Source organism: Ceratotherium simum, chromosome 28 (assembly GCF_057802395.1).
Source record: "Ceratotherium simum simum isolate JZ-2026a chromosome 28, ASM5780239v1, whole genome shotgun sequence".
NCBI classification, from domain to species: Eukaryota; Metazoa; Chordata; class Mammalia; order Perissodactyla; family Rhinocerotidae; genus Ceratotherium; species Ceratotherium simum.
This window is the reverse complement of record NC_141927.1, coordinates 3,129,313-3,155,160: the sequence shown is the minus strand read 5'-3', so window position 1 is coordinate 3,155,160 and position 25,848 is coordinate 3,129,313. Positions and strand designations below refer to the sequence as shown.

At 38.1% G+C, this 25,848-nt stretch overlaps 1 protein-coding gene across 1 annotated transcript in view; it reads left to right on the top strand.

Annotated features, from left to right (window-relative positions):
- Positions 1–25,848, top strand: part of CSMD1 (CUB and Sushi multiple domains 1) — a gene marked incomplete at its 5' end in the record, with an annotated part of 1,589,548 nt that overhangs the window by 1,226,487 nt on the left and 337,213 nt on the right. The window contains 3 exons of the mRNA XM_087418289.1: positions 8,692–8,808; positions 10,289–10,504; positions 16,775–16,963. Coding sequence (XP_087274415.1) covers positions 8,692–8,808; positions 10,289–10,504; positions 16,775–16,963 — 522 coding nt within the window. The remainder of the gene's footprint in view (positions 1–8,691; positions 8,809–10,288; positions 10,505–16,774; positions 16,964–25,848) is intronic.

The window sequence follows — 25,848 nt, the reverse complement described above, 5'->3', positions numbered from 1 at the left end:
GAGGAGAGAAGAACAAGGACACAAATAAGCCAAGAGATCTATGAGGAAAACATACACAGGCAATTCGCAGAAAAGACACAACAGGCCAATAAACGTTTAAAAATACGCCCACTCTGACTAAGAATCCTGGAAATACAAATAAAACTCCGTTAGTCCCCTCTCCTGTTGGATTTTCACAGAAGTAAAAACGTCAGATTCTTCTACATCATTGAAGGATTAGGGAGGTGCATATTCGTTAGACACTATTACTAAGAAATTAACTGCTCTTTTGGAGGAAAGAAATAGCAAGTCACAGCGCAATGCCTGTTGTGTATATGCACATGCACATGTACATATATATAATTATAGATACGCACAGTATATACATAGAAAATGACTGAAAATAGACATTCTAAAATTGTAACTGTAATGCTTTTCTCTTGGGAGATAAGTAAGCTGCCAGGGAGAGTGAAGAGAGACTTTCAATTTTCAGCTTTGTATTTTTTGGTGTTCTATGAATTTTTATTATAATGTTTTATTTTTGTAATCAGAACTGTAATAATGAAATAAATAAATGAAGTTTACCCATATGACTACTAGATAATGTCAGAAGGATACTAGCTATTGGACTAATAAAAAATTTGTAAAACCTGAGACTGTCATAAATAATATGCAAAACTATTCGCTGTATTTTTAGAGTTCTTTATAAACAATAATTATAACACAAGCACTAACTGATAAAATTCTTAATTAGTGTTCATGCATAAATGAACTTCAATCAATATATTTTATTAAATCACTTAATCCAAAATTTGTAATGAAGTATGTTAAATGTATTAATAATTTTATTTAAATATTTACATAATATCCAAACACATGTGGTTTTCTTTTTTTTATTTTGGACTGCAGCTAAAAATGGAATTTAGAAATGGGACACATGTAAGCGCTCTCTTTTACATTTTTATTTGGGGTGGGGTAGTTGAGCAACTGCTAACCTAGGGCTTCTCAAGTTATTTTAATTGCCGGCTTTTCAGTCAGAGCTGGAAAGATTGAAATTGAAGTCCTCTGATCATGATTTAAACACTTCTCAGTGATGAAAGATGGCACCTCGTTCATCATAGAAGACACACAATGTCATCAGATTAACTAGATGTGATTTGCTAAAGAAAACTGGCATATACAAGAGAGAGACTTATTCTGATCCATTTGAGATGTGGATTTGAGTTGGATTCTTCTCAAAAGAGAGCAACATGTACATGTTAAAATACTCTCCATGTATTCTTGATTCAATATAGGTAACTTACTTTGTTTAAATATTTTAGTATCTAACCAAGATTATTTTTACTTCTGTCCAGCAAGCAACCTCCACAGACTAATCCATTCATCGTCTTGCCCTCTTCTTCCCCTCAGCCAAACACATGCAATATTTATTCTCCTTCTGCACATTCCCATATTGTATTATCTGAATCACCCTCATCCTCCATGACCAGGTTGTACTCAAGCTTCAGCAAAATTCTTCTGAAATTGCTCCAGGTCACCAGCATTACTAAATTTTTGATATCCATTTCTCTTTATATCCAGATCTGTGAAGTTTAACTTTAAAACTTCTGATCTAATCTAATCTAATCATACATATTCTGTCTTAATCTATATGGGCTGCTGTAACATAATACCACAGACAGGGGAGCTTATAAACAACAGAAATTTATTTCTCACAGTTCTGGATGATAGAATTCCAAGATCAGGATGACAGTATGATCGAGTTCTTGTGAGGGCCCTCTTCCAGGTTTCAGACCTCTGACTTCTCAGCTGTGTCCTCACATGGTGGAAGGGGCAAGGGAGCTCTCTGGGCTCTCTTTTATAAGGGCACTAATCCCATTCATAAAGTCTCCACCCTCATGACCTAATCACCTCCCAATGGCCCCACCTCCTAACACCATCCCATAGGGCATTAGCATTTCAGCATGAATTTTGGGGGGGGGCACAAGCATTCATACATATATACATACGCACACTTAATTATTTAATAGTCTTCTCAGTTTAATTTTAAGCTCTTAGGGACTAGGTATTTAAGAACTCATTGAAAATACAACACTTGAGTTGGAATGCCAGTGATGAGTAGAATTTCCAAAGTAGCCAACATATTAAGAAGCATTCTAGGCAGAGGAAGTGATCAAACTCACCTGGAGTTGATAGACCTGGCACATGCTGAAAATTCCTGGAGGTTTAGTGAAGTGGAGTGAATAGAAAAATAATAGAATGATCAGTGGGAAATTATCTAGGAGAAATGCAGTGAATAGGCTGAAAAGGGCCTTGTGTGCTTTGCCAGTAACTGAGAGGCTATAGAAATGACAGCTATATATTGGGCGTTTTCCATATAAAATAAAGGTACATTAGACTTATATCCCTTTTATTGTCTCCTAATTTAAATTTATGTCATTTTGAAATTTAAACCTTCTAAGGGGATTGGTAAAATAAACTATTTACTTTGCTTTTGCTTCATTGGAACCTATTTCAGAGAATAATAAATTTATGATAAAAGGCTATTAATAAATCTTCAAACCTTGGGTGATTTTAGAGTTCGATAGGAGAGTTCTCATCAGTCACGGTTGACTACTTTCCTTTAACCATAAAAATTGTTCTTGTTGCCTTTTCAAATCTTAAGCAAACTCTCAAACCACGTGGGTTTTTGTGGTACAAGTGTATAAAATCTTCAAAGAAACTTCAAAAAATTGAAATGATACATCAATCGGATGTTTAAACCTTTAAAAAATCATAGCTTTCAAAAAGGAAAGAAGAAATCAGAATTAATTATAGTATTTTATATCACCATGAAAAAAGATAAACTCTATCAGTATCTCTCTCTGTCACATCTTTATGGCATTGCTTCATTCATTTTTACTATTTAAGCTTTAGCATGCTCAAGTTTTGAAGAAATAATGTGAACATTAAGATAAAGGGTCTCCTCTTATTTGGTGAAAGACAAATGCAAGGAAAACTTTGGAAAAAATTGTTCATTAAATATACTTTTTTTGTAAACTGTTTACTCTTTCTGCAAACATTTATTGGAGACAACTGTATTCGCAGCCACAACAGTTGAAAAGGTTATAATCTTTTAGCACAGGGAGTGGAAAGACTTTTTATATCACCCAATGAAGTAAGTGCTTTATTAAACAAAGGAAAGTGGTTGAGAATAAAGAGATGAAAAAATTAGCTACAATCTGGAAGCTTGAAAGGCTTACAGGGCTACTCTCAAGATACACCTTTAAGAATAATAAAGTTGAGGGGAAGGAAGAGGATTCAAAGTGAAGGAAGAGGAAGAATCAAGGCATGAAGGAACAACAAAGGCCTGGAGGGTTTGGGGATAGATGTTAATTTGCTGAGGGTAGATGATGATCAAAGGTAGTTCAAAGGCCTTTCATGCTAGTCCTATGAGCATACAGCTGATTCCATAGGTGAGAGTTTTGAAACTGCAGTGTGCGGGGTTCCCACGGTGGGGCCCCAAGGGTTTCTTTGAGGGTGAAACTGAGGACGACGGCAGGGCTTGGAACCCTCCCCTGCTTCAACTGAACAGCTCTAATTTATCTATCTTTTTTATTGTAGGGTTTGCATATAAGATTTCTTTTGAGAAAATGATTCTAATTAAAATAAATGAATGAATGAATGAATAAAATCAATGACTTCTCTAGGACATGGAGAGTCCATGAGTCATTTGAAATGGGAAGTAACCCCATTAAGTTTTTGCTTTAAATGGAACTTTATTAGTAGTTTAAAGTAAAAAATGAAATAATGGAAAAAGAGAAAAGAAAGAAACAAATCAGGCAGTATACTGGACACTTTCACGTGTTTCTCTCTTTAAGGAAGAGGCAAGAGGAAGGAGCTAGGAGATAAGTTAGACAAAAACGACCTGAAACACACCAGTTAGAGAAAGTATGAGAAGAGAGGAATACGCAGAAGGGTCATTATCAAGATATGGGTGGCATAGGAGAGAGAAACGACTCAAAGGTTTTCTTTGTAGGTAGCATGCAGTAGGAGACTCAACTGTGGTTTGAGAAAGAAATCAGTGTCTAAAATGTGAGTTTGAAATCTATCAGGTTTTTAGTTAGAGTTGGTGCTATGGAAACAGATAGTATCTTCCAGGGAGAGAGTAGAATCTGTCTTACTTGATTCCTCTCCCTCTCCCACCATCATGTCTCATGTGGAAAGTGACTAAGGCCTATGATGTAGTCCACATGCTTCAACTCTTGCCCTCCTCCAATCCAGGTAGGGTAGACGTTTAAAAGTAAAGTTATTAAAGCTGGGGTTTTGGTTCTATGAAACAACTCACTTGTCTGCAAACTTGAAATTATTAGAAGATTTTTGGGCAGGGTCTGGGCAGGTGAGGGGAGGATGAGAATGATGGGAAGTCAACAATTACAGAGTCTATAGGAGGTTTTTGGGCTTTACTTGAAAGAACAGTAGACACCCAAGGACCCTGCAATAAATTGTCAGCTGACAGCCCGTCAGAGGGTAATCTGTTAACACTGGGTTGACTCAGACCTTCTGCCTCCTCTCCATCCTTTTATTACATACTCAATATTCAAAGCCCTGGGAGTGGACATCTGCATGGATGTGTCCATCACTTTGCTGCTTCACCAGCCCACTGTACTCTAATCACCTAGACCACCTTTGAGTTTCAAGAACAAGTTAAGATTCTTGTTTTTAGAATAGTCATGCTTAGTTATCTCTTTATAAACTATTTGCCTTGCCTACTAGAATGTAAACTTTGGAAAAACAGAGACTTGTCTGTTTTATTAATTGCCGTATACCAAAAAGCAAAAAAGAGTGCTTGGAAAATAGTAGTAAATTCCTCAATAAATCATTTTCGATGAATGTATGGATGAATGAATGATAAAAGCAGAGGGCCAAAGACGAAACTTGAACTACAGTTGGGCAGTCTACGTCAGCTCACCTGGGAAAGATCTCAGCAAATGTCACCTCTTTTGTCTTTCCCCAGTTTCTGTGTATCTTAGTCCTCCATCCAAGAGATTTCCAATGTCATGTCTCTGGTCTTCAATGGTGGGTAGGTAATATAAATAGAAAAGTAAAATTCAGGAAATTATAGCCTTAAGGATACCAAAAGTAAAATTTTACTGTGTCTTTTACAAGTACCCCAGAAAAGACTCTACAGGGCATGAAGAAATAGATTATTATAATTCAAATTATATGCAGCTGTGTTTGTAGCTCTACTGAAGGGAATATATTCATGTCTATACATGAATGTAGTCATAGACCCATGGGGACACTGAAATGTAAGTCAGGTGTCTTGTTTTACTCTCTTATCTCTTCGATTTCAGATGGGAATATCAGTGCAATTCTCTGTACATCAAATCTCCTTTTCCTAAAAAAAAATTGTAGGCTTTGTAGACAAAATTATTTTATTTAAAATCATCATATATGAATTAGACTATGTTGTGTTTGCACATATATGAATCAAAATAAGCAACAGACTTGGTTTATCTGTAAATTTCTGTCCTACTTTGCTCCTAAATGGCAGCTTGATGGAGTTGGATAGTGATTTCTGAGTTCTGCATTGAATGGATGGAAAACATCAAACAAACAGTGGTCAGATGTGTTCCCTCCCAGGCTTCTCCCTACTATATGATCAAACAGTTTATTCTGATGACATTAGGACAGAGGAAAAAACAAAGATTGATAAATTTTATAATTTTTAAATGTAGCTGGATATGAATTTATTTTTATCAAGTTTATATAACATATGCAGATGTTAAGGTAAAGATTACTGACAAATAATTGGATATATGACAACTCAATTTTACTTAAAATGTTTTTCGTTCATTATGGTTAAATCTTTGATAAAAATTTGAGAAGTTAATGTCCTCATTTACATCGATCCAATCATAGACAGATGAAAAGTCACCAATATGTAGCGTGTATATTCAGGACTCTGTGCTCTCTCAGTTTTCTTCTCACTACATTGGCTGCTCCTCAGTTTCCTTTATTGAAGGTTCCTCGTCTTCCTGAGCTGTTAACATTGGAATATCTCAGGTTTTAGTCTTTATCCACATCTACATTCACTGCATTGATGATCTCGTCTAGTTATGCTCTCATTTCTATCCCTTGGCCAGACCTCTCCATGGAATCCAGACTTACACATCCAATTACAACGCCAGCCGTTCTACGTGGTTGTCTAGTAGGCATCAAGCTTACGGATCCAAAACCGAGCAGGTTCACTCTCAAAACCTGCTCCTCCCAAAGTCATCCTTTGCCTTCAGTTCCTTCACACTCAGGCTTCAAACCTGACAGTCATCTCTGGCTCCTCCTTTTTTGTCATGGTGCTCACATCCCATTCAGGAGAGAATCCTATTGGCTCTACCTTCAAAATACGGCCAGGTTCTGACCATTTCCCACCACCTCTGGTCCAGAATCCTATCTGCTTTGCTCTCTGCCACCCCCACCCCATCCTCACATAGAGCCTAGCCATCAGGGTAAAGCCTAAGTTAGCGCACATCCTTCTCTGTGCAGGACCCTCCAGTGGCCCTCCATCTCACCCAGAGAAACGCCAAGGCTCTGACCCTCTGTAAACTCCTGTTGCTTTCTCCAGTTCCTTCTTGCCTTCCCAGCCACACTGGCTTCCTTTCTGTCCCCCCACCCCGGAGGCCCACTCTAGTTTTGAGCCTTCGTCCTTGCTGTTTTCTCTCCATTCAAGTTCTTCTGCAGCTGTCAAGTGGCTCCCTTATCCCTCTCAAATCCTTCTTCATGGACCACTTACTAAGGCAGGCCTCCTGACTACCCTATTTATATTTCCCCCAACCCCACACAAATCTTAGAATCCTATCTGTCTTTTCTTCCTTGACATTGTTGTCTTCCAATATCGTATTTAGTATGCTCTTCCTATGATTATGGGTCATATTCTATCATCATCAAATGGAGTGTATGCTCCACGAGGGCAGAGGTTTTTCTCTATTTTGTCCATTATTATGTTTCCAGGGCTGAGGACAGGGCCTGGTTAATAGTAGCTGCTCAATAACTCCTTGTTGAATAAATTGATTTCAAATGTTACAATACTGTCACCTCTTTCATAATGAAATGTAGAGTCAATGTAATTTTAAGATGTGAAAATCTCAGGAGAAATTATTAAAATATTCTAGAACTCATTAAAAAAGTTTCTATCTTGCTGATTTTTACATAGACCTTTCCATTTGGTTTGCATATTCAAAGACATTATGTGCTTCCTTAAAATACAGGATGAGAAATATCGTGTCTTTCCTAAATTAATTCATTCTCTTGCAAATATTATTTGTGGATCTAGCTTCTGTGAAACATGATTCAGGAAGTTCATGTTAATAGGAAAAAGTTATTCCAGGTATCAGTCATTTAGTAATAGTTCACGTTATCTACTTCTAAAAAGGAAGTGTAAGTACACATGTGCAAACAATGAGAACATGTTGAAAGAGAGAGAGGGGCATCTTGTGAAATGGAGAGGAAGGCCTGATCCTGATGGAGTGCTCCTGTGTGAGTCGCTGTTCTCAGTCCCTTACATGTGTTAGCTCATTTCATTCTCTCAGCGACCTGTGCATTAGGTGTTGTTATTACCCGTGTTTACACGAGAATATACGGAAACAGAGAAGCGGAGAAACATGCTCAGAGTCACCAGCCGTAAGTGCAGGAGTTGGAGAGTGGGTCTGGGCAGCCGGGGTCTGGGGTCTGTGCTGTTGACACAAGTGGGTCTTTTGCCACAGGTGGAGATGTTTGAAGAGAATGTCAAGACCCAGAGGACCCCAGACTGACCCTCAGCTGGAACCTGAATCACCTTACCCACCTCTGAGCCTCCAGCGTTGTTGATTCCATCACTTTGTTCCTTTTCAGTTCAGTTCTTCATTCTCAGGAAAGTTTGACAGGGCTTAAGACATGAAAGAAAAGAAAAACATTGGGAGAATGTGTCAATTCTCAAATGTTTGCAAAATGAGGGCATATCAAGTTTATTCAAATTATTAAATTATTGATATCTTAAAGATCCAATACCTGTTAATAATTACCAATAGTTAGTATTTGAGGGATTTAATGTATATGAGACCCTGTAAGTTCTGTTCTATGATGACGATCATTGTAAACACCTACTCTAACAGATGGGTTTTTATCACAATTTTCATTTTCAGGATAAGACAACTATGAAAGTAACTTGCAAAGATCACAGAGCTAGCAGGTCACAGGGTCGGTGTCTGAACCCATCACTTTCTGACATCAAGTCTGAGCACTTCGACTTCCATATTACGTTAATTTTCTAAATGTCGCTGCTTTCTCGTTCAAGTGATTATGTATAACTTTCCTTTTCTTCCTTCAAAAATGAGTCTCTGAGGTGTATTGAGCAGGGCATGTTTTGTTGTAGAGGATTTAAATTAGCTCAAGTATGACTAAGAAGACCAGCATCTCTAGAAAATGCAAACCTGCACCATTTCTGAAGCTCTACTGTAACTTCTCTGCCTTAACGCTACGTTATTTTTCTAGGGTTTGTACTGCTTAGTAACATACGAGCTGGCATATTATAATTGCAAGTAAAATAAAGTTTTGGTTTTGTTTTATTTTTTTATGGAGGTGATATCAGATCTTCTTCTAGTCCTTGGGCAAATTAAATGTCATTTTAAGAGTATTTTGTTCTAGCAATCATTGGGAAACTTTAGTACTATAATAATCTTTTCTTATTATTTTAAGCCCTCTGTGGAGGCTACATCCATGGAAAGAGTGGAACAGTCCTTTCTCCTGGGTTTCCAGATTTTTACCCAAACTCTCTAAACTGCACATGGACCATTGAAGTGTCTCATGGAAAGGGTAAGAATATAGCATAGATTTCAAATATGCAGAGTAATTAGCAAGATACAAACATGGGAAGAAAGAAAAAGGTATTAATGTGTGAATGAGTGAGATAACTAATTTCCTCTCCTACAGTTCAACTGTTAATTTTGATTTTTTATAAGATTTTGGAAGAAAAATGGTCTTTAATTTATTGGTGCTACAAGCAAAAGTAGAGTTCTTGTTTTTCTCTCTATCAGATAATTTAGATTCATGTATGCAAATATAAGCTTAAAAATTAGGTGTGATGCTAAGGAAAAGAGGCATACCTTAAATAAAATATGAATATTGATTAAATAAAAGGAAATAAGAAGAAATTATCTAAACTTCTCATTTCCATGATAAATTTATAATAACTTTTTGTACTTGCCTTGTGTTCTAAGTTTACCCAGTATTATTACACATAATAAATCATTTATCTTCCCATAATCCAATGATGAGTTATGAAATAGATTTCATTGTCCTTCTTCCCTTTATAGTTAAGTATAGTAAAGACCATGACAATTTGCATTTTGTGCAAGAAATGTAGTTTATAAACATTGGATTTAGATCTGTACTCTGGATCTTTGTTGTATGGCTAAACTTGTCACTTTTAAGGAGATAATTTGGAATTTTGATTACATAAATATTATGTAGACTTTGTCTTTCCACTGAGATGTGAACTCACCTTGACATTAAATTGACATATTTTATTACATATGCTGTATTACACTATGCCGTCATGAATACATATTGAAGAAGAACTTGGTCTTGAAAGAAATTAAGAATAAAAAATAAACAGATTATGAGTAGCCAAGTTTTCTAATCTTAAAAACATGCATTTTAATTCAAAAAAGACCTAGTCATAGTTAATTTTATTCATTTAGCTACAGGAATCCAGAAATAATGCTTTGTGGGTATTGTCAATATGAGAACATATGCATTAGGGGCATATAAAACTATGATTTCAAAGAAGTCTTCCCTCAGCTGTGTAAGTTTACGTCCTAGACATCCAAGCTAAGATTTTCTGAAGAACGTTTGTTTGATGTAAATGGGAAAGTTATCCCAGAGTCCTTTGTCACTCTGGGACAGAGGCTCTCCCTAAGAGCCTAGTTAGCGGTCCTGAATGCAGTCCATTGTCAACATCCTGCCATTTTACTTACAGATCTGTTTCTCTATCTATATCCCTGTGTGTGTGTCTAATCTGTATCTAAACTTATACCTATGCTTATCTCTATGCCTATATCTATACTTACATATACGTTAGCATTTATTCATTTTTGCTGTTTATCCCTCTTCTTTCTTTCATTTCTAAAGCTGCTGTCTGCCCATCCTCTGTATTTTCCTTTCAAACTTCAAAGTGAAGTTTATATGTTGAGATCAGATTTTGAGTCAAGACTTCAATGTCTCTAAGCCCAGAATAAATAATTTTTCAGCAACTCTTGACTCTGCCAATCCCTCTCTCTCTCTCTCTTTCTAGGAGTTCAGATGATCTTCCACACCTTTCACCTCGAGAGTTCCCACGACTATCTGCTGATCACAGAGGATGGGAGTTTCACGGAGCCCGTGGCCAGGCTCACTGGGTCAGTGTTGCCTCACACCATCAAGGCGGGTCTGTTTGGAAACTTCGCTACCCAGCTTCGGTTTATATCAGACTTTTCCATCTCCTACGAGGGTTTCAATATCACATTCTCAGGTATGAGAGTCTCTTCTGCTGCTTCTCTTCTTTGGCAATAATAGTACCATTTGTGTGTGTGAATGTGAGTGTGTGTGTGTGTGTGTGTGTTTACAGGTAAATGGCTGACCAATGATAAGCATTAGTTGAGGAGTGGAGGAGGCTGAATCTCCTTGAAGCAAGATGCAAGGACATCTGCCCGGCACCCGCACAGTGCCACTTCCCCCTACATAACTAGCAAATTCTCATCCCAGAAAAATTGTTACTATCACTATCTTCTCCTGCAAAGCCCTTCTCACTCACTTCTCATCAATTCCATCAAAATCTCTGAGGAAACTGCCCTTATTGGCAGATACACTCAGAATCAGCTCTCCTCTCATTATTTTAATTCCTACCTCCGGGACATACCAATACTTATATCGAGAACCACCTTTAGGGTGAAAAAAAAATGTGAACACCCACAATCGAGGATGAGCTTTTGTTTAGTTTGATGCAACTGCACACAGGGATAAAACGATGTTCCAAAATTAAGTAACATTTTTATTTTAATTTATAATACATAGATAATATTTGTGAAGGGTTTCTGTTATTTCAGACATTATTGGTGTGGGTTAGATTGTTTAATGTGAATGGTTCTATGAATGGCATTACTATTTTTTACACTTACATGCTGGTCAAGCCTGTGCAAGATAAATTTAATCACATAAACAATGTTGATGAGCAGATAATGATCAGATCTCCTGCAGTATCTCAGATCCACCCCCAGGCAACAGACAGGGAATGACTGCTCTAAGATTTCTGATGGGTGTAAACAGTTGTATTAATTTGCACTCGTGTATAGGATGCTTTGAAAAAGAAAGTGTTTTTCTACTTCCTTCTTCATAGCCCAGATCTAATATAATTTTCATAAGGTGGTTCCTGAGTCCCATAATCACAGTGATTTCTTTTAAGCTCCTGTAAATTTCTTAATAACTTTTAACGCCACTTAGCAGATTCTTTGTTCCAATATTTATAAAGTGTTTATCTTATTTCCTGTTCTAAAACCAAACTTGGTAGAAGGTTTCCTTGTGTGCCACCTTTACGTCAGTGGTGTCTCTCTTCCTGCCTCTTTTACAGCAGGAAGTTAATAATTACTTACTAAATATTTCATGAACGTTAACAATATATAAAATAAAATGCTGTCTTTTTTTCAGCTTTATTGAGGGATAATAGGCAAATTGAAATACTGTCTTAAAGAAAAAGACGGCGTAGGGATTTTAAGATGCTCTGAACATTTTATTCTCCCTGTAATTATGACCAATTGCCATATATCTTAACCTGACTTTGTTGATTTTTTCTGGAATTTCACTGCATTGGTGGAGCTTTCAGGACCAGCTCAGACTATGGGATTTATTGGAAATTTGCCTTAATCAGCAGTAATCATGAAATTGGCTACTTTGTATATCAAAGACTTAAATCTTCCTTCCTAACACTAATGCCTTAATCTCCCTCTCTATATATTCTCCTTGTGTGAGTCTCAATTAGCACCGCCATGAGAACGTCACTCCCTCTGTTCTGACTTTCATCATGATCCAAAATGAATTTAAATAGGACACTCCAAAGAAAGAAAGTGGCAGGGATGCAAGTCTGCGGATCTCTTCCGAAGATATTTCTCACGAGTCTATGCAGTTTTCACCCGTTTTGCACCACTTATTTCTTAATTCTGTCGCTCCAAGCACAGAGCTGACGATAAGGCTTGATTACCAAAAGTCACAGTGTAATTCCAGAGCTTTCTCCTTTCGTGAACTCTCTAAATGAGCCAGCAAGCAACAAGAGGAGGAACAAAACACAATTTTAGGGGTCCTTACAGTTCTTTGGGGAAGTTTTAAAATATTTTTAAACCTAAAAAATAAAGTGGTAACACTTTTTGAGCATGTGGAACAATTTGTTTGCACACAACCAGGAGAAAATGATCCACAGAGCTTGCAGAAGAAATCACTTTCATCTAGACTGTCACACAAAAGCTTAGACAGTCTTTTTAAAAACAAAAGAACACACTGTTGGTTGAAAAGCCAATTTTAAAGTAAACATGTTCTTTAGATTTGCTAAAGAAATAATTTCATTTGGAGGGATTTTGCCTTGAAACTGGGCTGCAAACAATTGCCAGTGACACTATTAAAAGGGAGTTTAGTTTTTAAGTGTCCAAATAAGTAGCAACTTTATTATGCAAATGAAGCGTTTACCCTTCTTGGGACTTTTCTGATGTTTGTGTAAAATCAGTATTCCTTTAAGTCTGGCTTTTTTCCCCCTGTTAGTCCAGTTTATTTGTGTCTTTTTTAGAAGGTTTTATTAAAGCAGCATTTCTCGATTACGTCTCCCAGTCAACGTCCCTGCAGACACTAATGCGAATAGTGCGGAAAAGAGCTCTGTATTCAAGTATGTTCAGACAGAGCCTTGCACCTTCCCTGCCGTATCCTGAGTGTCAGCTACTGATTGCTAACCGCGTACACTTGATCCTCCAGGCTTTCTTCCCCACGCCTGCTATGATTCCACTTCTTGAATGCCAACTTTCTGTGAATTCATATAATTTCCCTGTCATTCTCTTCCAAAGATGATAACTGGACAACTCAGTGCCATTACATTTGTGGTTTCCTCTTCATTCAAAGGCCTTTTCTTTATTCTTCACTAGGCAGAGCTCCTTCGATCCAGGCCAAACATCATCTGTTGTATGTAGCCTTCCCTCTCTTCCCTAAGTAGATTTTTTTCCCTCCTACATTCCCATAACACTGTGTATATACCAAAATTATGTGTTTCCCAAAATTATTTTTTTGTATTTGTCTGCTTCACTATACCATGAATATCCAAATGAAGGTACTGTGTCTTCTCCCACTGTTGAATCACCAGTGCCTGGGAAAAAGTGTAGAACATTCATTCTCTTACTGTTATTTATTTTTTCATTCAACGAATACTTGCTGAGCACCTGCAAGATGCCAAATATTATTCTAGACCCTAGAGACACAGCAGAGAATAAAATGAAAGACCTGCCTTCGTAGGGCCTATAATCCAGTGGGAAGAGAGTAACGGGGAATATTATCAGGAAGATTGGACAGGTCAGGGGGTTAAGAGAAGAGATGCCAATATACAGAGTTGCCAGGGTGGGTCTCTGAGAAGCTGACATTTGATTGCAAAGAAGTGAGAGAGTCAAGCCAGGCCATAGAGAGGATGGGGTCTCAGAGCAGTGGTGGGAGTGGGCGGGCAAGTTTAGGGATAAAGAAAGAGGTCACTGTGGTCAGAGCTCTGTCATGAGAAGGTCTTGTAAGTACCTTGGATGCTAATTTTGATTGTTATGCGAAGCCATTGGAAGAGTTTGAACAGAGATGGACATGATCTGATCCTTTTTAAAGTTCATTCTAGGTCATGTATGACCTTCAAACAAAGACCTAGACAGGAGGCTGTTATACAATGATCCCAGCAGGATATTATGGAGCCTGAGGCTGTGGCGATGGTGGGATTGAATGTGTGGTATGGAATGCAGAGAGGGATCAAGGTTTTCCGCCTGTGTGAATGAGGATGCTATTTTTTACATAAAAAACACTGGAAGTAAAGCAGGTTTGGGAGGAAAAATATAAAATTTTGTTTTGGGAAATTTTAGCTATATATCCAAGAGAGGTTGTCAAGAGTCTTAAGTTCATGGAAAAGGGTAAATTAGAGGAAAAGAATATTGAAAGTCATCAATGAATAGAATTTAAAGATGTGGGACTGGGTAAGCTAGGGAGGTAAATGTAGATACAAAGAGAGAAGAGACCAGGTTTAAGCTGGGGCTGGGCATTTTGATCTTGCAACAATGAGGAAGACCTAAATCATCCGACTGAGAAGACGGGGCAGTGGACTAGGAGGAGAGTGGTTCCCAGAAGCTAAGAAAGGAAAACTCTTCATGGAAGGAAAGAGCGTTCAGCTGTATCAGAACCTACTTAGATGTTAAGAGGAGGACTAAGGATTGATAAATGAGTTCACGTGTGGAGGTCATGGTGGCTCTGGTAAGAGCTGTTTGACTGGAGGGCTATGGAAGGAAGCCTGGATAAATGGGTTGAAACAGCCTGAGATGAGAAGATATGAAAATAGGAGGCATACCCCACTCTTCTGAAGAGTTGGTGCTAAAGGCAACCAGAAAAATGGTGTGGTGGCTGGGTGACTGTGAGGTCATGAGAGTGGTTTTTTTGGTTGGTTGGTGGGTTGGTTTGGTTCGGCATATCTCATTCTTAAATTGGGTCCTGTAACACATTCTTTTATGCTCATGGGAATAATTCAAGAGAATTCATGAAGAAAAATAAAGAGAGTAAATTCTAAGAATGAGATCCTTGAGTTGGAGAGAAGATGGAATCCTGAGGGCAATACATTTTTCTTCTATTAGGTGAATAAATGGAAGTGTACACAGTGCAAAAATACACTGTATAATAGTGAATGAGTGACAATTAATACAAAAGAATCCTTATATAACTTGACATAGGGAGATAGAACTAACACGTACCTTCTACTCTCACAGTATTGGATCAGGCTTCCTATTCCAATAGGTATCTTCCAGAGGACATCATTCGAACTATGAAACAAAAATATACACAAAGCAAAGAACCATAAGATCATGGGGTTTCTCTATATAATACAATAGGTTTAGCATAAAATAATATCAAATTATTCTCTTATTTGCCAAGAGTTTTCAATTGTTTTTAAAGAAATGACAGGAAAGATAGGATTTGAGTTGAGAGTGTGTTAGGAGGAGAATGGCATCTGTAAGATGAGAGATAAAGTTCCCCGGACACTGTATCTGTATTTTAGTATTTCCTACAGATTCTAACACTATGTTTTATGCATGGTATTTTAATAAACATTTCTTGATCTGAATTAAGTGATGTTATCTATTTTTTTCCTTGGACCATACTAAAAATAGGTCAATTTAATGAGTATATTTCCGAAGTAGCCAGGTTAGTTTGAATATGTTAGAAATCCAGAGTAGATTTTTTGCCTAAATGAAAAACAGGATAAAGGCAATATAGAAAGCATGGACCTTAGATGCTGACCAATAAGTTAAGTGAGATGAAGGGAAAATTCGGGCAGAGGGCTCTGCTCCCTATGAGGTTGAGAGGCTGGTGACTAAGCTAATGCATGATGGACATGGAAAAGAGGTACTAGACTTGAAAAACATGGAGGGACAAAAGGATAGGTTGGGCTTAATACGTTCATTGAGAATATTCAATCCAAAATTTAGAGTTAGAACTTGAAAGATGGTAGTTGGAAATCAGAAAATGGAGACAATGTTTTTTTAGAAAGATTAGCATAGTTTTCCCACCGCAATGTGGAAAACTGTCTTTTTCTCCCTGACTCATTGCAATAATGCCCCCCCTTTAATTGCCTCTTTATTCCCTTTAAAGCTCTTCTCACCACACTAATCCCTAATGGTATTTCGTTGGGCACCTGGCCCACTGTTTGATCCTATTTGGCTAAACACTGGGCCTTACAGACACAAGAGACAGAGACCATGAGGAGGAAACTAAACAAGTCAGCAGTCCCCACACTCTCTAACTTTCCACTGACAAAAACACAGACTGAAGGATGGGCCGCGAGACCAATGGCAGAGTGCCATTGCACCCATGTATTGAGACTTGAAGAATAAGGCAAACACAAAATATGGTTATTAGTAATGATGTTTTAGATACTCCACCCCAAAATGCAGCAATACACCAGGAATTATTCCTTTTCTTTAAACTAAATTTAGCACTTTCTTCCTGAGTAGTTAACAGAAGTTTCTAGTAGTTTACAGAATATTTTCCATTACATTTCAATAAAACCTGGTTTATAGATTGAAATTAGTCAGAGGAATGTTTTGTTCTTCCAAACAGAAGTGTATTTTAAAGGTGAACTTGGTTACAAAAAGCTTTCCATCAATGTAAGCATTGTATTAGCTTTCATTTTGTACTCCATGTCTTTGTTTTCCAAAAGCACCTTTGAAAGGAGGACAGAAACTGACGTTAGCAGTTAGAAATATCAGGAAAATAATTTCATACTGTGAAAGTTCTGAAATGGATCATCTTATTTTAACATATGTCTATTTTTTAAAATATTATAATTCATGACATTTGTCATGAGAGAGCTCATAATACAAAGGAAAGCAATCTACATGACAGCTACAGCAGAGTTTGGAAAAAAATATATATATATCGGTTTATTTTTTTAATAATAGCACTTTTTTATTCTTGCTAAGTAATTTTTGAGTGTTTCCCCTATTCCCACAATCTACTCTGTCTCTTTGTGTCTCAGAATACGACCTGGAGCCGTGCGATGATCCCGGTGTCCCTGCCTTCAGCCGAAGAATCGGATTTCACTTTGGCGTCGGGGACTCTCTGACCTTCTCCTGCTTCCCGGGGTACCGCTTAGAAGGTGCAACCAAGCTTACGTGCCTGGGTGGGGGCCGCCGTGTGTGGAGTGCACCTCTGCCAAGGTGTGTGGGTAGGTGGTCACACGCTTTCATTTCATTCATCCAGAGGGGACAGGGCACGGGCAGTCAGGACGCAGCACGAGCTTGGCAAGGCAGGCGGGCAGGAGCCCAGGTGCTGGACAGCTACCCCGACGGGTGGGGCGAGGACAGCTCTTGGTTTAGTTATCTCGTCTGTCAAGTCAGCCCCTTTCAGCTCTAAAGTTTTATGACTGAAGAAGAGTGAAACCAAAGCATGTATCAAGCATATGTATGAAGGAAAACATATATATATAAATATAAATAATCTGGAACAAAAGGAAAAATAAAAGCTAGAAGCTGCACTGAATTAACACAACCTTTGACAAAAAGGTTATATCCATTAAAAGCAGTGAGTCTCCTCTGGTACAATGATGGTGACAATTTAAAATTGTAGCCTTATTGTTTCTTTTCGGTTTAGCTCTTTGATTAGATGATCATGGCGTACTCCTGCAAAGTGGCCATTGTAGAAATTTGAATGCTGAATTAGCTTTTTCAGTGTGTTCTTAAGGAATTCAAGAGGTCATTCCAGAGAGTAATAGGAATCTTTTTTTAGGTACTTTGAATGAAGTACTATGCCAGCCAGGTGTAATTAGGATGCAGATCCAGTGAGGTTATATTTGTTGTTAATCTGAGAACTGTGCTATTATAAGGAATTTAGAATAGAATTGTGATGGCTTGCATAGTTTAAACATGGAATTTCGCCTATACATTTACAGGGCCTGGTCATCAGCCCCAGAGACAATGTCTAGTACCTGCCACTCAGCAATGTTGCTTAGCACGTAAGGGGTTTACAATCTGTTCTTTAAAGTTACAGAAAACTGCCTAACATCATAGCATCATGACATTTGTCTAGATTAACTATGGTCTGCCTTATTTCTGAGTCTCCTGGGTCTGCTGGGAGACTATAATACGTTCCACACTGATCTTACCAGTTGATAAAGCAGAGGCAGGTGGGGAAGCTGTGAAAGTAAGATTTTATAACTCATAAAACTACTAAATTGTTAGCTTAGTGACACTAGATTTTTGCCATGTGCAGAATCTCTTCAATTATCAGCACCATTTAAGAATATTATGAACACTGTCTCAAGAAAAAAAGGTACAGTATTTTGTAGATGATCTTAGAGTTTCCAGAGAGCCCAGAATCCATAGTCCTCAGGTTGAAAATTACTGAATGAGATGGTTCAAGATCTGGAATAAAGTCCCAACCCAATGAAATCAAAGCTTCATTCCACAGATGTAACATTAAGTAGTCTATTGATTATAATGTTCCATTTGTTGTTATTCTGTTTTATCTAGATTTGTTATCTTTACACTGTTATTCTTGTTATTTGGGTTTTTACACTGTTGGCTCAAATGTCAAAAGAGAAGTAACAGGGGTTGAAATAGTAGTTAACTTTATTGAACCACAGTCTACACCAGGCACTGCTCTGAGCTCTTCACATGTATTAACTTATTTAATCCCTGAGACATCTCCAGGAATAAGCACTGTTATTGTCAGTCCCATTTTACAAATGGGAACACTAAGACACAAAGAATCTGAGGCTTTGCCCTCAGTCACACACACAGCAAGATTCAAATACAGGCCTGAAACGGTGTTCCCCATTTCGCTGCACCTGAGAGCACGCAGGCCGGCCGTGGGTGTGTCCTTTCTGCATTTAGCCTTTTGCACTTCACTGCTGTTTCCTGATTTTCCTTCCAGCCCATCTGGCTGCACTAAAATCCCCCAGGTGACCCAGGTGGCATCTGGGAGTTGTTCTTCTTCCTCCCTTTCTCTCATTTTCCATGTCTAATCAGTGACTACTTCTGAAGATTCTGCCTCCCACGAAGCTCTCCCATCAGGCTCCCCTGTGCACCCTTTCTGCCCAGTCTGGAGACGGCTCTCACCTTCCTGTCCTGAAGATTCTCCAGGCTCCAGGACAGACCTGTCCCCAGGGTGCCGCAGCTCCCAGAGCGATCTATTCAAATTCAAACCCCATCAATCTGTCCTCCTCAAGAGAACCTGTTCATTAGCTCCGTGACGTTCAAGATAAACCCTCCCTCCACCCTCTCAAGGCTCACGAGGCCCGTTGTTCATCGGCCGACTCTCCAACGTCTTGCCCAGCTCACGCATGTACTTATGCTTGAGCGCAGAAGGCCCGTGCAGGTCCTAAATCACCGTGGTTCTCTTACCTTCGAGCCTTTCTCCATGCTGCTCCCCCGCTAGCCATACGCACCCTTCTTTTCTGTCAGGCTGAATCTTCCTCGTTTTCATCTCATGTGTTACCTTTCTATACCCCCTTACGTGCTGCCTGAAGAGAGACACCCCCGCCCCCTCCCCCATAGCCACTCAACTCCTTTAGACTTGTCTTCACTCTTCTGCCCCCCCCGTTAGGCTGGCCTTTCCTTTACAGTGGGGCCATCGTATCCCCAAAATCCAGCTCTGTGCCTTATTCAGTAGATGGTAGATGGTTGTCAAATAAACAAAGATTACTTCCCTCAGAAGCTTCCCTCTTGATCCCAAAAGTTTGATTCAGGGGCCGGCCTGGTGGCACAGTGGTTAAGTTCTCGCACTCTGCTTTGGAGGCCTGGGCTTCCCAGGTTTGGGTCCCCGGCATGGGCCTATGCACGGCTTATCAAGCTGTGCTGTGGCAGGTGTCCTACATAAAATAGAGGAAGATGGCACAGGTGTTAGCTCAGGGCCAATCTTCCTCAGGAAAAACAGGCGGTTTGGCAACAGATGCTAGCTCAGGGCTAATCTTCTTCACCAAAAAAAAAAAAATTGATGTGTTAATGGTCTGTGTCTATCTTCCTTCCTTTAAAATCACAGAAATAAGAATGATCCATCAATGGCCAAAAATTGCAAATCCATTCAAAAGATCACAGGTGACACGGGAAGAATGTTGACTGAAGGAGAAGCATGATATTTTATCTTTCCTTAGTAAACACCTGATCTTAAATAGAATTTCTAGTGAACACCTGAGCTGAGAACTTTCCTCTTTATCAATGCCCTCATAAATGAAAAATAAATAATTTTTTATTTGCATTTGTTTGTTTTAGGGCTATTTCTACCTAATTACTTATTTAGGATACCGGAAATAATATTATTATGTACTCTTTGTGATGCATAACCCCAGTAGAAATGTGCAAGCCCCTTCTTGTGCCACCTTTTGCTTTCGTTATATGTGTATCATTCAATATTTTATATTTGCAAGTTAAAGAATAAGGTACCCAAACTGGTTTAAGTAAAAATGAAAGTTTACTGGTGATATGATTGAACAGTCCATAAATTAGCATAGCTTCAGGTGAGGTTTGATCAAGGATTCACTCTTGTTATCAAGGAACTGATACCTCATCATCTCTCTGGCCAACCTGGGTGTTTGTTGGCTTTATCCTCAGGCTCCAGACACCCGTGAGTAGCAGCTCCCTGCTCTCGTCACTGGGCTGCCTCAGACCAGGCTCTTGTATCATCACATACACTGTAGTAATCCCAACATCAGGCTGCCCAGTGGAAACAGCTTTCCCAAAGTGGCTTTTGTGCAAGGCCTGGACTCCCTCTGATTGGCCCAGAGTCACATGCCTGTTCCTGACCCATTGCTGTGGCCAGGACAGTTCTGGTTGACTTAGGATATTTAGATACCAGTCTGAACAGCTTTTGAATAATACTGAAAAGTGCAAATTTTGTCATATTTGTGATATTTGAGATATTTTGTCATATCTTGGTGGAAAAAGCAGGGGCAGAGTTAGCAGATACGATGCAGATGAGTGTCTACTAGAATTCTCTAATCTAATATGGCATGTCTGAATGCACACACAGTTCTGAACATACAATTTTCTCAGAGTATTATAAGCCTATATATCTATGTCAGAATAATTACTAAACAATATCTTTAATATAGAGAATTTTTAAAAAATCAATGAGAGCTTGTTATCCTCTTGTTGAATATCTCTATTAATTCTATTTATTGGACAAAGTATAATGTCCTTGGGTGGAATAAAGTAAGAAAAAAAATCAACATTATTAGTCTCAAGTGTTTAATGGATTATAACTATTTCAGAGAGGCATAGTAAAACAAAATATTCTGCCTGTATTGTGATAAACTAAATTTAGCTTTAAATCTTTTGACAAATTCTATTTAAACATTATTTTCCTAGGCCAGTCTATTGTTGCCATTTATTTTTTAACTCTAATTTTTAACTATTCAATTCTAATTTCTTAATTCTAATTTTAATTAAAAATAGGAACATTTTATGCAATCCTTAGATAGTCTTTGTTGGTAAAAATGGAATTGCACATTTTAATTAATATAGACTTCATATATATATATATATATAGAGAGAGAGAGAGAGAGAGAGAGAGAGAGAGAGAAAGAGAGATTTACTGATTTGTTTTAGCAACCAAAACAAACTTGGTTTAAAGTAGAAATAAAGTAGATTTTCTGTCTTCCTTTCAGTGTCAAACAGTTTTCTATTTCTGTGTTTTTAAAATAATTTTTCCAAAGCATATGACTATGTTAATTAATATAAATTAATGTTTTTAATTTCACAATGTTCTCAAAGGCTCCAGAACAATTTCCACAAACATTTAATAACCACAACCATCTCCTTGACTTCTAGCCATTCGGTTAAGAAATGTCCCTGTGGGACGTGAGGGATTGCAAACCCTCAATATTATTTAGGTGGACAAGTTTCTTCATTACAGATTTGTATCCGGCTTAGTATACTAAATAGGCAGATTGAGAGGTTATGTATTTTCAACTACTGTGTTATAATCAAATAAATAATACATTAATATCCTCAATGAAATGTGTATTAATATTGAACATTTATTAACTCTTAGAGATCACATGTTAGTGCTATGGGTCTTGGACTGTCAGACTTCAGGACTGCGAGAAATAAACGTCTGTCGATTAAGCCCCATCTGTGGTAGTTTGTTCTACCAGCCTGAGCTGACTATGACAGTTAGCTTCACAGGTAGACATTTTCGTACAGAAGAATTAACTGAAAAAAATCAATTGGCTCCTTTCTACCATGTTAATTTAATTTTAATTAGTTTAGTTCCATTACAAAACTCTAAATGACAATTCAATTTTAATTGCAATTTTGGGAGGTTCTTTATAAGAAGAGCAAATGATTCATATTAAGGAAAATTATATTCATACATCTTAAAGTAATTTTAAATGGATTATCAAAAGATCTTATAATTGATACATTTAATTGCTCTAGCAATGGAGATTTACAATGGATGTCTTAAATCAAGTTCAAAGTGTTTTTAAAATTTGATGACTTGAATTTTGTAATCTTCTGAGCACTTGCTTTTTACTGTCAGTGTCTTGTTTTCCTCAATTATTTCCTGTGGGAGACACTCCCAGGGTTTAGCATACCTCTCCGTGTCTTTGACACATTTCAATTCTTTCATTTGAAAATCGTGTTGCATCCATCTTTGGACACTAGTAGATTTAATCAGAAGCAAATTTAAGTCAGAAGATGTGCCTCAAAAATACAGGCCAACGCAGGCTTTCATGATGCACCACAGAACATTGTGTGAAATACTGACTTAAACATTCAGAAGGCTTGTTTCCCAAAACAGCTTCACCTTCCTACTCTTTCGGGGTCATAAGTTTATATGCATTACTCATGGGTTTTTTAATATCTGTAAATACAATTAATTATCAGTATTGTATGTTAACAAACAGGGTGTGGTTATCACAGGTTCCCGTACCAGGCTGCCTGGGGTTCACGTTAGAGCTCTGCCACCCCCGCCTACCCAAGCATGAGCAGGTTAATTACCTTACTGTGCCTCAGTTTTCTCATCTGTAAAATGAGTTTAATATTGATACTGACCTCATGGAATTGTTATGTTTATTTAATGCTGTAATACTTATAAAAATATATCCTATGTAAGTGACAAATAGACCAAAAGAAGGATGAACCAATTGAGCAAAGTGTTGCTACATTTTATTTGGCCCTAGAATTACTTGTTTTGGTCTTCTAGACGTTCCTCTAAACTAGGAATTATAGAATTTGCTTTACGAATCCATCTTCACACCACCTACACGCTTTTTGTTTTCCTTTAGAGTCTTTAAGATTCATTTTTTTCTTTTAGGGCATTTTATCTCTTCCAAACAGCCCTTTGTCAGGACACTTCTGTGCTCCAGCCTCTTTTAGGGACTTCCCACCAGGGTTCAGTGAAGCCCCCCATTCCCTGCGACCGGCTCCGCCTGTGTTTGCAGCCAGATCTCCTACAGGTCTCTCAGATGGTCCCCTCTTCAGTCACATCGACTGAGCCACATGAACACTCTCTTTGTCTTGTGCCTGAGACCTGTCCCCGTGTCCTCGCACCAGGTCCCAGCCCGTGTTTCTCACCATATCTTTGATGTTGCCAACCCTGCCACTTACCAAGTTGAATAATGGACCACAGCCCTCAAGATAAAATGAGTAATCATGTTCAACCTTTAAAATGTCATATTTTCTTGTTGATCTTGACATAAACTCAGGAAACAACAGCGACAGCAACTGCACACGTTCATTGGAATAGTGTCAACTCAAACACAGATCCCTGCTTAAAATCGAGCCAAGACGTGAAAGCCATGATTCTAAGAGAAAAAAATGTAACTCCCTGATAATCTGCATGAAAGTCTTTGAAGAATATAAAGCAATGCAAATATAAATAAAATAGTAATAATGCATAGAAAGTAGAAACATTAAATAAAACACTGTACTAAAGTAGATTTTTTTTTAATTAATATACCAAGTTTGCATACTCTACAAGCAATTTCGCACTCTCGGAGAAAAATTCATATGAAAGACTCTTTTAAACGCTGCACTGTACTACTCTAGAATAATGAAATCCTGTCCTTCCACATTTAAATGCGTTGGCCATGTATGTTTAGTTCACTTATAGATGTGTATTGAATAAATGAGTTATTATTGCATATTTACTTAGAAACTTGACTTGCATCTCGGGTTGTGAGAAATAGTTGCTCTGTTACCCGTAGAGATCATTTTGGAGGGATGAGGATAAAGTGGGATGTAGGAGTGAGGTGCCCAATTGCTTCTCCCCTTTTCTCCACAGGTTAAAGCAACAACAGGGCCTGTCGACAGAGGGTTACCACATACAGCTGGCCTGCTAATTTCCCACGCTCATTATTTCTATAGAGGGCAGACTTGCACTTAGCACCACTTACTGTACATCTGCTTTAAAAAAATAATCCGAGATGCCAATCCTAATAAAAAGATATATAAAGATTTAGGTTTGATATATTTTTTTCTTCCTATGCATCCAAATGCTAAAGTCTTCTCTCTAGTCTTACTTTTTTGTTTTATTATGAGAAATAAATTATATGGTTAATGTCCTAAATGCTAATGTAAAAACAAATATTATCTCCAGTTAATTGGTGACCTATTTTGAATAAAAGTCCTTAAAAGGATACTCTCTCATACTAAAAACTCTCGGTATGTTAGTTACATTATTAACTATGAATAATGTTATGAGTTATAAAGCATATTCATCAACTAGGATATAAAAAGGGGAACAATTCTGTTCCTAAACACTGAGAGTTTATATTAAATCAATAAATAATCTATACTAGTCGTGTGACCTTGGGAAAAGCACTTGAGTTTTAACCTATTCTAAGCTTCAGTTTCCTCGTCTGTAAAATGGGGTTTATTAACCTATCGGATAAGGTTACCCTGAGGAGTAAACGAGTTAATGCATGCAAAGAACCGATAAAAGTATGTAACACATAATACCGTTAGCAAAGCTTCCGCACCAGCCTTATCATGATAGATTAAATCTACCTTTAAGAAACGATACTCCTTACTGAGGCTGGAAGATTCTCTATGTGGCAAGTCTATCAAGGAGAAGGAAAGAATGGAAGCATAGTGGTGTGAAGAGCAAAGAGAGGAATTCCAACCATGTGGAGAAGAAGAGAACGGAGGCTGCTGGCCCCAAATGCAGACGGCAGACAGAGATGACACAGTTTCCCTGCCCTCGGGGAGGGGAAGCACTTCCTTCATGGAGACCTCGTGTGGGGCTCATGGAGGATGACGAGACGGTTCTCCTGGCGCTGCTTTCCTCATGGAAGGCACTCCCCAAGACACACTGGGACTACTTGTAGGCAATTTCCTAGTGACAGTGCTCTCATCCCACACTTTGGGTTCAAAATATGTGGACTCAGCACTGTGTTCAATTAATTACCCCTTTCCCTCCATCTTCTTGACGGCATTCAGTCAAGAAAGAAGACCACAGCCTCCGCTAATGACCAGATGGTGACCAGAGGGAGGGCCAGGACCCTCATTATCCCCTTCATCTCCTGCCCACCTCTAAGGAGGCTTGACCCCAGCCTGCCTGTGCTTCACAGCGGACACCTAATGTACACAATGCGTGTGGACGTGAGATATTCAAATGTATGGTAAACCAAAGTACACACACCTGGTTCTTATACCATAGCATAATATTTCTTCCAAAGTTTTCCTCAGACTAAAAATAATCTATTTGCTGCTGTATCGGTATTTTTTTACATCTTCAATTGCAAGACCTTTTTTCAAACTTGTAAAGTAAGGGATAAAAGGACCTACACTTAATTTTTGAACGGTTTTCTTTAGAGATCACTGTAAAATTCAATTTTAAATAAAAATTTCTCCTATTTGGGACTAGGTTCCATGTTCTTATCATCGGAATTCATTGATACTTTTTTATTCTCTTGAAGTCCAATATCTTTAACAAGTTTGAACTCCTCACTCTTCCATCCACAGAGCAGCCAAAGGGGAACACTCTCCTTTGGCATTTTCATGTTCTTTCGGTTTATTTTGGCTTTTATGTTAAAAACATCCTGTTTCTTCAGAAAAGAAAAAGAGTCAAAGAATAGGCAACCAGTCCCATGAATTATAACCATTTCTC